This window comes from Nematolebias whitei, chromosome 11 (assembly GCF_014905685.2).
Source record: "Nematolebias whitei isolate Nwh7 chromosome 11, NemWhi1, whole genome shotgun sequence".
NCBI classification, from domain to species: domain Eukaryota; kingdom Metazoa; phylum Chordata; class Actinopteri; order Cyprinodontiformes; family Rivulidae; genus Nematolebias; species Nematolebias whitei.
The window spans coordinates 18,634,158-18,648,543 of NC_056508.1; the positions used below are offsets into that span (position 1 = coordinate 18,634,158).

A 14,386-nucleotide genomic window follows, 5' to 3' on the forward strand; every position below is an offset into this window, starting at 1 on the left:
CCTTCTTCTCTCTAATCAGCACAAACTGACAGAACATGTACTCGTATGTTGAGTAAAAATCAAACATGGGAGCGACTGACCTCTAAACGAGGCTGATTTGTTCTCATGTTTTCTCTCTGATGTGCACAACAACCTCGACTTCATGCTGTTTGTGCTGCGGCTTATGGATGCACACTGAAGCAGGGTTGACCGCCGACAGCGTTCCGTTTTGAAACGCCTAAACGCGCTCAAACGGAACGAACGCTGATATTAGGATCCTGCAAGATCGCGACCTGAATGGAACACATTTAGGAATATAGATATATAGCTTTATCGTGTTAGAAAACGCTGATTAAAAGAACGTCTTGCAGGATTTACTTACATCAACCCTGCTTTTAGCGTCGTAAAGCTAACGTGTTCATGATCCACAAGCAGTACATGGATGTATTAAAACACACGAGCCCCACTTTATAGTTTGCTTAATACTAGCTTGCAATGGTTTAAAGCTATTGTTAATACTAAAACAGTACATTGTTGTCCTCACACTCCGAACAACAAGGAGAAATGACAGGCCGTCCATCTGCAATGGGTAAAAATGTAGCACGCACACACAAACGTGTGGCCCATTCACTTCAACACAGAGATACACACATCGAGAATGCGAGGACGTTACCTGACAGAAATATTCAGGGGGAACTTTGCCCCACAACTCTGTGATCTAAGGGTGATGCAGGGGGGAGCAAGCTGCTGACGGTCTTCAGGAGATGGTTGACGTTATAAGACGCACGTTAGAGTTCGTCTTTAGCTGCATAACCGATGATTTGACAGCTCTGAGCAGTGTCCCAACAAAACCACAGAGGGAGACAGCGAGACAAGAACAGGGCTTTACATCGGCACAGAAACACGTCAGGTGTTTGTGTTCGACAGGCACTTCCGCCGAGCGGTTTAATTTTTGTTCGCAGGTCCATTATCCAGATCTTTTTTTTTTAATTATTCGTTTTTTTTATTTGTGCTCTTGTAGATTTCGCTTCGCAGTTAAAAAATAGTCATTCGGACAAACAAAACTATATTGTATCTCTGTTCACAGTCATCGTGTTTTACCATTTCAGAAGAAAGACGAGGAACCTGAGGCACCTGAGCTGAAGTGCACTTAATTTGGACGTGAACATGGATTTGTCGAAACGTTCTCTTTCTTTAAGCATGGCTCTGAACAGACCTGTCGCAACGCACCGGGCCGAATGGAATGCGTAGCCCTCTTCGATTTGTCCTTACCCCAATTCACCCTTATTTATACTCACAACGTAGAACCCGCAGCACACGAGTTCATCTTGTAGCACACGCCTGACAACAGGAGGGAAAAATAGGTAAAAAGCTCATAAGCTGCAAAGCCATGCAATTCTATTTACCCTATTGTATTGGTGTGCTAGCATCACAGCTTTAAAATGATCCTGAAATAAACACCTGCGGTCACAGGTGCTCCTTTTATGCCCATAATATGTCGTTATAAAACCACTGACCCGCCCTTGTTAAAATTTATATAGATTTATATTTTGCTCCCCTAGCGATGAAGCAGGAGGAGCTTGCATATTTTAGTTTATGTTTCTTGTAAACACTGAAGAGTCCCTTGATTAAGAGGTCAGCCGGACACGGGTCAGTCCTGGCCAAGACGGAGAGAAAGAAGGGAGTTGGGGGTTATCCCCCCCCCCCCTCAGCAAAGGAGCACCAATGCCAACAGACATGCCTAAAAGAAGCGAGGATGTCATTCAGTCTCAAGACCGAAAGAGTGACATCATCTTTACGAGCCTCCACCCCACACAATGTGTTTATGTTACCAGGCAAGCCACCGGGAGGCCAGGACGAACAGACACCTTTAACATCAAATGTACAGCACCGTGACAGTGGAAAGAATAGACACCCCATAATATCCACAACCCCCAACATAACCGAGGCCCTTAACCCCACATGCCAAATATGTCTACTGCAGTCCAAACGTCTAGTGCACACTGTACACACATCGGCATTCCCCTAAGCGTCAACAACAACACGAACGAGCAGCCGGTTAACACAGCGGTCCCTAAAGGAGCGTGGGCTGGCCAGGGAGCGAAGCGAGCGAGTGGGGCTCTTTAACACTAAGGGCAGGGAGGGTGTGACACCCCCCATCCCCTCTGTACACAGCAGTCCATGCAGGCGTTTCAGCCGCCTCTCAGTCGCAGTAGATCTTGTACTTCTCGCTGCAGAAGACGACGGGGCCTCCCAGAATGCCGTTGGGCAGAGCGTTGTTGGGCTCCGGCCGGCTGGAGCTGGAGCACGTGAGACTCTGACTTACGTGGGGTTTGTTGCCGACGGGCCTGTTGCGCACCTTGGCGCGGCCTGCGCCGCCTCCTCGGCGGGTCTGCTCGTGGTCGAACTCCAGGTCTTCCAGACGCTGCGTCAGGGCCAGCTTCTGCTGGATGGCCATCCGCAGCAGAGAGTTCAAGGTCTTCTTTTCATCCTCGGCTGCAGCCAGCTGCCTCTGCATGGCCTCCAGCTGGGTGACGTATTCATCGCAACTGCAAGAGAAAACCAGAGGAAAACTGTGAAGTCGGAGACAAACGCTCACTCTGAAGTGGAACAGAGGTTTTCTCAGGTAATACTGCAACAGCACTGGCTTCCAAAACAAAAAGATTTACATCTTTATTATTTATTTCATTAATTAAAAGCCTTGCATTCCTTAAAGTAATGCATATCAGCCACCGTTGTTCATGTCAGAGATGTAAACTGAAATCATCTACGCTGCAAAATGACAAAGTTGCAGCTATTGTGGTCACTCTTTGGAAATATTGCTGTTCATAATCTCATGCATTATTTAAAGATGTCACATTCAGTGAATATTAGCAACTACCACACCAATATTTAGCTCATTATTAGTAAAACTGACTGAGTTAAGGGCTTTTTTTTTTTAGTTTAATAAGGTCAGTTAGCTGTGTTGGCCAAGTTGAGTTTGATCGGCTTAAACAATTAATTATTTGTTGATTTACAGTAGATCTAATGATCATGTCCTGAAGGTTTCAGTAAAATCAGTCCTGTTATTCATGAGATATTTTGCTAAAAGACAGAGTTGACTCCAAATAGTTTTTGGAACAATTTTAAACAAAGATCCTTTTCAATCTTCTAGTGTTAGAAAGTGTATTCTCTCAACTACTACCACACCAAATTGTAGATGCGTCAGTAAAATTGTCAAAATATAGCTATAAGTATTTTTTGAAGGTCGGTTGGCTGTGGTGGCCATCTTGAATCAAGCCGACTCCTGCGTTCATCGGTGGTAAATGTACATCCAATGACGACTCTGACAGTTTCGTTTAAATCAGTCCAGTGGTTTGAGATATTTTGGTAACGGGCAGACACACGTACAAAAACATTACCGTTCACATCGCTGCAACCTCGCATGCTTAGTAGGACCGTATGTATGAGACGCTCTCAGCAATGCTAAATGATTAAAAACTAAACCAGAAGCTGAAGCCCTTTGATTTGGATCTTTCACTTGGCTGTAGTTGTTTTTGTCACCACCAGGTGGAGCCGCTGAGCCACCGAGCACAGGCCTGGACACTGAACGAGCTCCTGCAATATTAACCTCTGACTCCATCAGACATTTCAGCTCTCTCCACCAAATTGCATCAACCAGGGTGTTTAAAAATTATTATTTTTAGTGAAAAGTACACATATTATAATCAAAAAGATTATTATTCTGCAATCTGAACACTACATCCTTGCTATTTTTTTTTAATAACTTAACCCAGTGGTCATTTTGTGTCGCCTGAGGAACAGGCTGAGTAGACGAGGAGTGAAATAAACATGGAAGAATATAATGGGTTTTTTTTTTTCAAGCATCTTCACATCTGATCTCCAGTTCTCTGGTTTGAGTGAAACAGCCTCAGTTCTCTCCATCTTTGTGCCAAAAAGCTCAAAATAATGGAGTCTTTGTGCAGCATCACCAACCGACAGGCAGGTCTGGGTCACCTGTCAGGATTATGAGGTGCTTTCTATCTAAACTGATGTTGCAGCAATTTTGTTTCATTTTCATCCTCTCTTCTGGGCTTTATCGCTCCTCTAAAGCCTCTAAATCATTTTCTTGCTGTTGTTTTTATCATTCTGCTCGTTTCATCCATTCTCTGACATCCGTTCTTTCTGTGTGGCTGACACAACACGAGGGATTCACAGCGGTCTCCTTGAAGGGAGAGGTTCATCTTGACCTTTTTAATCCCAAACTGAACAGATTCTGATTTAATTTAGCTGACAAATATCACCCGTCTTCATTTTATTTAACTGGCATTAAAATCCTTTATTTTATTTGGGAACAGAAAACTCAAGTTTTATTCCACAAATTGATTTAGGCTCAGAAAATAATTGCGGAAACCTGATTTATCACTTGGTAAAATTTTTTTAAATGTCTGCACATGCAATAGTGCATGATTTGGTTCTTTTTTGTCAGTAATTAGCAACTGCTTGAAAAAAACCCCCACTTATAAATAAAATATTAATTATAAGTAAATTCATTAATGTCTGCATTTAAAAAACGTACCAGGATGACATTCTTTTAGCACATTTCAGACTTGTGTTTCACATTTCAAGACAAATTTTTCCTGCTTTTCTACATTTTTATTGCATCAGGACAAGGATACTTTTTAAAAAAGCTGTTTAAAGTATAAACTAAAAGTATAAAAAAACAAGTTAGACCACTCAAAATCTCTGTAAAATATTTGGTTTGGGAAAAACCTTGTTGACGAGGGCGGTCACTGGGAAAACAGATGTTTTTGTTTTGTGCTGAGCTGCACGTGGTTGCTGTCCATGTGAACTCTGCCCCAGCCAGACCACCACACTAACCATGTCCTACCCTTCTTGTGTGTGCTGCTTCAGTCACTGGGACACACACACACACACTCCCACACACACACATCCATACAAAGGGGATCAGTGCTACTTCATTAAACCCTGTGTGGGGAACAACGCTCGCTGGGCGGGTGTGGGGTGCTGATGTCTCTTCAGACAGTTCAGTCCGTCTTTGGTGGGAGGCCGTGTGATTTTCCCGGGAAAAAAAAGACGGGGCTTTAAATTTGGGGTGGGTGGGTGGGGTGGGGTGGGGGGCTGCTGATCAAGCGCTACGGCACAATAAAGGAAGAGAAGCAGGAGGTGGCTGCTGGTCTGCTGAGGATGAATACTGGCCAACTTTGACAAACAAAAACTGCATTATGTGCATTCTTTATGATCCTGTGCCAGTTAAATAATTTATATACAGATTATTTATGAGAAATAATGCCCTCACAGCACACTGAACCATCATCAGCTGTGATCTTGGCTGTCCAAGTGGGAACACACAGAGAAAAATTAGGATAGAATAGGTAAGAAAATAGAAAAAAATAAAGAAAATAGAAAAGTGGGTCAAACAAATACTGTAAGTTACAAAGTGCAGTTTGGAGAAGAACAAGATCAGATAATGATTTGACTCTTAATCTGTGGGAGAATAAGGCATGCCAAGGCACGTCTCAGGAATGTTCGAGGCTGGTTTACTGTGAACATGACTCCACCGACTGCACACACACAGACAGAAACAAAGACGACACACACACACAGAAAACCATTTAAGCCTATGTGTCTTTCATCAGATTCTCACAGTACCAAATTCAAGAAGAAGTGAGTAAAGTAAGATCAAATGAAAACTCAACATCCTTTGCACTTCACTGCTCTCTTCCCCCTTCACGGAGGTCCATGGTGCGAGAGCTTCTCCCATCTCCATCTTTACACACCATCAGAGGTGATTACTCTGGGAAACTCAGATCCTGCAGAGGAGCTCCTCCTGACGACTGAAGAACCGTGCGCTCGCTTTGGAGGAAGGACGGAAGAACGAAGGCAAACAAAGGAGTGGGATGGAGGGGGGGCAGTGTGGGAAACTTCACTCGGGCAAGTCCCCTCCGCTTTTCAAAAAGGCCCCTGACCCAACTCTGGGCCTTATAGGACTGAATTTACATACCAATACACGAATCCATAAACAGACTGAATGTAACTCTACAATAGTGGTGGACAAGTGAGGCAGGGGGCTCAGGAACAAGACTCATGTGTGGAAATAGACTTTGCACGTGGAGGAATGATGGGGTGATGCTCAGCTACTATCACACCAAATATTAGCACAACATCTGTAAAACTGACTGAATTAAACCTATCTTTGTTTTTTGAAAAAGTAAATTGACCGACGACTAACTTGAACTGGTTTGACTCCAAAAGTTAAGGAACATATTTTTTGGCCCATAAGTCACAGTTTAATTGCATAATTTGCATGCCCTGCGACTTTCACTGCACATCACGTGGCGTCTCTGGGCAGCACGTCTCATCCCCAAAATGTCCCCCGGGCGCTTTCAATAGCTGCCCACTGCACCACCTGGTGGTGGATGGGTTAAATGCAGAGACTAATTTCGCCATTGTATGAAAACATACAGTGCTGACATTGTGATGACATTATTATTATTATTATTATACAGTGAAGCGACTTATTTATGGATTTCTTCCCATATTTATAAACCAATTTTTGGCTGAGATATGAACATTTTTATTCATTCTGACTGAAAATAATTGAACACTACCATTTTCAGCCACTAGATGGCACTCGAGCAGTATGGCATGCCGTTGTGTCATATCAGTCAGAGTCAGAGAGATTTATTTGTCATTCATGTGGTTTCATTCTCATGTGGTACATGTGGTGGAACGAGATTATGTACACAGGGTCCCAGTTTTAATAGGTAAAAGTGGCTATTCATGATACAGTCAGCTTGCCTTAGCCTCCCACCTTCATCCAGCTCGCTTGGAGCAACCATCAAATCAGCTTCATTTCATTGCGCCGCCCCGGCGAATTGCAGCTAATTTGACCATTAAAGTGCATTTATTAAGGAAAAGTTCAACTGAGACACACCTTTACTACAAAGTCGAGCAAACAAATAATTGTTTTAGGTGCTTATCTTGTTAAATTTCGAAGAAATGTGCAGTGTTCCTCCTTGATTTTCTCCCTCTGCGCACTCCTGGAGCACAGAGGCTGCAAATATTTTTGAAATGCAGCTGATTTGACCGTTAAAGTCCTTTTATTAAGTAAAAGTTCGACTGAGACACACCTTTACTATAAAGTCGAGCAAACAAATAGTTGTTTTTAAGCGTTAATCTTGTTAAATTCTCGTTAAAGTCCTCCAGTGCGTGCACGCTCCTGCGGCCACCGTTTGGCAGCCAATCGACAACACCGGCCCACATTTCCGGGCTGTCAGCGGTGACAGATGCAACTTATATGTCGAAGCAACGTATTTATGGATTTTCCCACTTTTTAGATATATTTGGACTGATGTGACTTATAGGGCGGTGCGACGAATACGGCGGAAAATACGGTAGTTGCACATGTGCATCTATTGACTACTTATTCAGTTAAAATCTGTTCACGAGAGCACGGGATATTTTGCTAACACTAGAGATAAACAATAACACACAGATCCACAAAACATCACTCTGTTGCTTTTGATGGAGGAGGATGACAAGAAGCACTACTACTCCAGGGCTCATGGAGTTCACCAGTGGTTGGTGCAATCTGGTTTTCAGTTAGAATTTTTAATTTCTTTTTTGCACAATTTGCAAATAAGTACGTTTTCCTGTAGCACTTCGGCCCATATGGTGCACCAGACGACTTCAGATCAGACTCTGCAGGTGTATGGAGTTACTCTGCAGAAATATTGAATTTCAGCAGAGTAACTCGAGGGCTTCTCAGCGGACGACTCTCTCTGCAACTTTAATCATACAACACCGTATCCGAGCACTCTCATCTCGTTAAGCAGCCTTAAATGCACCAAGAAAGACTGACTCAGCATGACGTCGTGTGGGAAGGAGCTAATATTTTCAAGTAGAAATAATCATGAAAATACATGGAGAGGAAATACTGTTCAAAATAAACATAACTGTGTCCCCACATAAACAAACAAACAAGCAGTGTGTGAGGACTTAGTCTACTATGTGTTGAATGTATAATCCACAGCAAGATAAAGTGGGATTATGGACACGACCTTTGACCGGCTCCTTCAGGGAGTCGGAGAAGATTAGCGAGTGTGTCGGTCCATCTGAGCCTCACACACCAGGTCACTGATCAAAAACAACGCAGGCGTCACATATTAACCACCACACAGATTGATACATTCTGTGGCAAACCATATAATTACTAATACATGTTGGTCATGTAATAATAATAATAATAATAATAATTTAAAAAAAAATCAGACCAGACAGACAGCATATGGTAAACGCAGATTAAATTATGACAATAATCCAGTCTTTACCTACCTGGCGATAGCTTGTGAGGCTTCTGTGTGCGACACTAGACACCAGTCTGCTGTTTAACTGCATGCTCTTAGCAGACTTTGTTCTGGGATTCAGGACACACTTTTATTTTACCGTCTGCTCTGAAAGCGGCGGTGCAATTCTTACCGTGTGGCAAACATGGCTCGGAGTGAAGAGAAGGTGGCGGCGTCTTCCTTCAGAGCTTTCAGCTCGTTCCTCAGTTTCATCATGGTCTCTGTCACCATGGCCTTCTCATTCTCATACTTGCTCTTCAGATTGGCCAGAGCAACTTCAGCTGTCTGTGGGGGGGGGGGAACAAGAGGGAACAAAAGGTTCAGGTTTGTCCAAGGAAGTCTGCATCCGACAATTAGTTTTCCTACAACGTACACTAATTAAAGCATACCAGAGGCTTGTTCAGTTGGGGTAAAATACTAGGTTTATGATTTGTTTTGAACTGTGTATTAATGGTCCCTGAGTAGCCACTTGCATAGTTTAAAAGCTACCAAAGCAACTGCGTACACACCCACCCTCATGGCTACAGCTCTTTGCAGGGCTGCTCCTTTAACCTAAACACAGACACTCAGAGCATCTGGCACCACATGACTGCTGTCTCCATTAGAGACTGTTTCAGATCATGCCTGCAGTCTGTTTACTGCAACAGCTGAATGGACCTGAACAGCTCCCTCTTCCCCTGTTTCTGTCTTTCAGGTGCTGTGCTACTAAGACTGAGGTGACACAAACCTTATCAGGCAAGAGAGATCAACCAACCTGCTTGTTGGCCTTGAGCACGGTGCGCAGAGTGGCAATCTGCTCCCGCTTGGTGCTGAGCAGAGACTTCAGCTTGAGGATCTCCTCCATGCAGGCCTCCTTGTCCTTGTCGGCCACGGTGCCGAGCTCGAGCGAGGCCACCCTCTGGCGCGACAGCTCCGTGGTGCGATCCACAGCCAGCTGAAGGTGTTTGATCTGGTCTCTGATGATAGCCACCAGATTGTAGATGTTCATGGGCTCGCGCCGGTGATCAGATACAGGAGAAGGTATGGAGGAGCCTGGTGAGAGGGCTCCGTCGCTGGCGTCGGTCTTGTAAGGCTCTGGGAAGAGGCCCTTGGTGAGCAGAATGGGAGAGCGGCGACCACGGCCTTCCGGGCTGTTCCGGCCACCCTTCCCCTCTTTGTAGAAGTCGAGCATGACACGGTTGGGCGTCTCGTTGTTGCACATGCAGACGTGGTTGTAGAGGGTGGCCAGCTCCTCGCTGAAGGTTACCAGCTCATCCTGAGCCACACTCAGGCTACCTTGGGACTCGCCTGCAACGTCGCTCAACTGACATACACAAAGAAAACAATTTATTACCCATCTGTTCGAAAGCAAAACGACAATTTATTCCTAAAAGTAAGACATTTAAAAAAATAACAATAAAGCAACATCTCACCTTGCGCAGCTCCTTCTCCATCTTGGCCTTCTCCTCCCTCTCCACATGGCTCGTCTTCTCCAGTGTGGCCAGTTTATCTCCCAGAGTGGTGACCTCATGCTCCAGACGGGTGCGCTCCTCTTCGTAACGTGACTGACAGGCCTGGTATTCTGTTTTTAGAGTCTTCAGTTCCTCCTTCAGCTCTCCTGCTTCAGACACAGCCACCTGCAAAAAGCACAAATCATATTCTGAATGTGGGGGGGGGGGAAAAAAGTACCGTACTTTTTGGTCTATAAGCCGCTACTGTTTTCCACAGGCTTTGAACCCCGCGGTTAATTTATGGATTTTTTTTTTTTTTAACGGGCTAATGAGCTTAATGCCACCAAAAACGTTTAGCTTCGTCACACCCGGGTGCTCACATTGCTGCCCAATACACGTCTCTCTTGGGGGGTGGGTCCTTGCAACTCAATAAGACTACCTGTATAAATAAAGGTTAAAATAAATAAACAAATCTGACCAATGAAATTACCAAACAGGTCATTCGAACCCAGTGCTTCTCAATTACTTTCCGTTATGCCCCCCCCCCCCAAGGAAGACGTAAACATTGCCCCCCACCAACTCACCGAAAAAACTAAACTTAAATCCTTATAACATTTTGACCATTTGATCCTGAAAAATAAAATTAAATATAATCATGTAGTGAACTAAGCCTCAGGTCAAATCCTGACCTTGAGGGCCTTCCTGGGACAAGAACTGTTATTTCATTGATTTGAGTCCAGAAACACAAAATTAAGTTCATCCAGAGACTTTCTAAGTGTCCTGCACTGATCAATTGAAAGAACACTCTCTTTTTTATTATCATTACTATTTTACAAATGTCGTGATAATCAAAAGTGTGTTTAGTTCAAACCATTTTTAAATGTTGAAGTGAACTACTCATTTTAAATCAACTGTGAAACAGTATTAATGATTTTTAATCCTCATTCAAAGTAGAAATCAAGTTAAAATGTGTTACAGAGTAATTATTCATTTTCTTGATCTTCTGTCTGAAATGAGCAAGTGTAAGTTGGTCAAAGGTCAAGTTTCGGTCAACTACAAGTTTACTGGAAAGAAATGTCATGTTTAACTTTTTCAGACAGATATGAGAGAATTGACTCCACAAAGTCTCAGGTTCTTCAAAACATCTTCTGTCTGTTCTTAAACAAACTTAATCTTTTTCCTTGACTTTTAATAACCTCTTACATCACTAAAACCACCTCCTGTTCGGTCAATCGACCAATCAGGAAGCTCTCAGAGGAACCGGAAGTGACCTCTTTAAAAGGTTCAACACTTCCTAGTTCCAGCAGAGAGTGCGGAGAGAGAATGCAGAGTTCAGAATGCTGGAGAACAACGGCAACTAAGCTGAACGAGAGAAGTTCAGAGGAACTATGAAGAAGTCTGTTCTGGGATGATCTCACGACTCCGAACGGTTCCCTACTATCCTTACGGAGACGCTGAAAAGCGTTGAAAGAGAACTCTACACCGAGGCCGAACTATCGTCTGCAAAGGTAAAAGAGTCGATCTTCAACCGCAAAGTGTACCGTTGGTTAAGCTGGGTCCAAAGGAGCGTGTTGTTCTGGTTATAACAGACAAATTCCCTCACCCATCTCTCTCAAGATAAACTTCATTTTCCCTCTTTAAAACTCTTCTATCCTGCCAGTAATTAATCCAGATATTTTCAGAAATGTCTGTTGTAAAGCTGCAAGGATACCATGTTTATGGTTTCCTAGTTGTGAAGCTAAGTAATTAAGCTGTTGTTGAAATCAATTTGCCAAATTAATGTAAATGTGTGATGTTAAACTTTGATTCTGTTAATAAATGACCGCATTCATTTGATGGGTCAAAGAAAATTAACGTCTCACGTCACATTTAATTTCAATGCACGATATTATTCAGTCCAGAAAAATGAATGAATCCGTTTAATTTATGAATATATCACAGATATATGTTCATCTACAATCAATAAATAATAATAAATTCAAAATGACCAGCAACATTTTAACTCAGGCGTGTTATATAAAACACTTTGACCTAAAAAACCCAAAAATGAATAAAACAATTTGTGCCGATTTTTTTTAAATCAAAATGAGGAAGTCAGGATCAATGAGCGCACTCATCGATAAAACTAAAACATTTTGTCAACGCGAAAGAGGAAAGAACGGACAGGTGTCGCTCTCGCTTTGAGTTTTCTCTTTGTTGCATGCGCGCTGTGAGTGACGGCCAGATGCATGGTCATAAAAACAGCAGTGGAGGTGTCGGAGTTATTTATCGTGTCAGCAGCAGAGGGGAGCGACACGGTTCAAGCATGGCTCCCAAAACAACAAGACAGTTATTTGTTCATAACTTTATTATTAGTAAGCCGGAGAGATACGAGCAAACAGCTGCCGGAACGCAAGCGACAAAATGAGAGTGGTGGGGGAAAAAAAAAAAAAAAAAAAAAACTCCCTCCAGCTAAAAAAGCATGTTCCCCGGGGTCACATGCGCCCCCGCTGGCATCGCCCCGGGCCCCCCCAGGGGGGGCGCGCCCCACTATTTGAGAAGGACTGGTCGAACCTATGAAACAAGGAGGAATATGAAGGTAGCGATCAATGACTTCCTGGTAGACTAATGTATATTTTTTGACAACGAAAGAGACTGAGGACGTGTGTGATGAAGTTTCTCTGAGGCTGTTCAATTGTGACGCTGACGAAGACGACTTTAGTGGTTTTAGTGCACAAGAGGAAGATGAACATAGCGATCAGTGACTTTCCCTGATTTGTTTGTTTTTTAACCAGCCGTGTTAAAGGCATTGTTCAGAAATAAACATTTACTGAACGTATTTGTGTATGTTACTGGTACATATTTAATGAAAAGTTTAAAAAACTTTGTGTGTAAATATCTCATGTTACAACGTGGACACCCACAGCATATACACAAGTGTGACTTAAATATGTAAAAACTTTTTTTATTTTTTATTATTTAGTGTATGCTGCTTATATTCGGGTGCACTCTATAGTCTGGAAATTACGGTAAAGTTTTATAGTTTGTCCGATTAGTTTAATAAGAAGTTGTCACTTCCAAACTCCAAGCAGCCAGTTAATGACCTTGTACTTGCACTCCAGGATTTCAGGTCCGTTGATGTCCACCTCGTAGTAGTCTCCGTCCTCGTGGCTGTCACGTTCTTTCTCGTTGTCCAGAGCGGACTGGCGCTCTTTGCTGGCCTGGATCTTGCGGATAGCGTTGAGGTTCTCTGTGAGGCGGTTGACTTTCTCCTGATGATCTGACAGAGCCCCGTTAGCCTGCTCAAGCTGTTTCTGGGAGTCCTGCAGATTGGACAGCAGGTTGACCTTCTCCCGTTCCATCTGAGGAAAAATAAAAATGAAGAGACACAACAAGCAATAAGACGTCCTGCACTTATCATCCATGATTTTATTTGGCAACTAGATTTACATGCTTAGTAAAGCAGATACCATTAAATCAGAGGAGGATCGGTTTTCTTGTCAGGATGACACTATCAAACTATGCCAGCTAGTTCAGCATCAGGGTCAAGGTGACCCGAACAATTTGCTGGACTCATTTCAGCTTAGTCACCTCAACCATGGATGGGTCGTCTTCAACACATGAACATATGTGGAGCTGTTTCAGAAACCGATAGGTGAATAATAGAGATTCAAGGAATGTTTAGTAAATCTTGCTATGCTGATGGAAACAAATGACTCTAGCATTGCTTTAGGATATCACTTAACAAAACCCTTCTTGCTTCTTCTTTTTGTTGAAAGAAATCTGCAGCACGACCTGTCAGAAAGCTTTAATGAGCAACACAAACTGGTGATTTTATCAAATTCTTATTGGTTCTTTCATCACAGTAATCAAATAGAGGACCACAAATGATGCACCTTATCGTTTCCTGTTAATCCAGCAAGTGTGCTGGGGTTTAATAAATGGAGAGAAACTACATCACAGTCTGTAAATCAGTCACTATCCACGGGACTTTCTGGTGACCATGGTGCCCAAACATAAGTGACCTTGTTGAGATGAGCCAGCAGATGGTGGGTCGTCTGGTGCCACCACCTGCTGTCTCGAGGGCCCACCGGAGCCTGAAGTTATGTACGTGCGCGTCTCTTTGGATTAACTTTACTGTAATGGGATTTAGAAGCCCGCAGCAGACTGGAGCAGGATACAGCAAAACACTTCACTGTGTCACACATCTTCAAATTAATCTTTAAATCAAATGCATACAGCTTCTGCTCTTAAAAGAGAAAACTATATAAATACCAGAAGATAACAGCTACGTGGTACAGTGTCGTTAAACTGGCTGCAGTGTCTCGTGATGGAAGTAAACACTGACCTGCATCAGCTGCTGTTTGAGCTTCTGGATCTCTGAGATGTTCAGCTCGCTCAGTATGTCGTCCACCAGGCTGGGCGCAGGGTGGAAGAGCGCCTCCTTCTTGGGCTCGGACATGCGGTTGTCGTCAGTGATGGTACTGGCAAGTTTGCTGAAGCCATTTTCGTATCCGTGCAGAGCCTCGTCGTTGTTGGGTTCGGTGGCCGCATCGTCGCTGAACTTGAGACCATCCAGAGAAAGGCTGAGAGGACTGAGGGGAGAAAAAGCCGTGAGCTTTGCTGTTTTTAACGATGTATGGAAGCACC

At 43.4% G+C, this 14,386-nt stretch overlaps 1 protein-coding gene across 1 annotated transcript in view; it reads right to left on the bottom strand.

Moving 5' to 3' along the window:
* Window positions 1-2,140: 2,140 nt before the first annotated feature.
* Window positions 2,141-14,386, bottom strand: part of zgc:171572 (protein bicaudal D homolog 2) — a 48,817-nt gene continuing 36,571 nt past the window's right edge. The window contains exons 5-10 of the mRNA XM_037684717.1: window positions 14,085-14,331; window positions 12,841-13,098; window positions 9,740-9,943; window positions 9,082-9,630; window positions 8,461-8,612; window positions 2,141-2,528 (exon numbers count right to left, since the gene is read on the bottom strand). Of these exons, the coding sequence (XP_037540645.1) occupies window positions 2,183-2,528; window positions 8,461-8,612; window positions 9,082-9,630; window positions 9,740-9,943; window positions 12,841-13,098; window positions 14,085-14,331 (1,756 nt within the window). The 3' untranslated portion in view covers window positions 2,141-2,182. The remainder of the gene's footprint in view (window positions 2,529-8,460; window positions 8,613-9,081; window positions 9,631-9,739; window positions 9,944-12,840; window positions 13,099-14,084; window positions 14,332-14,386) is intronic.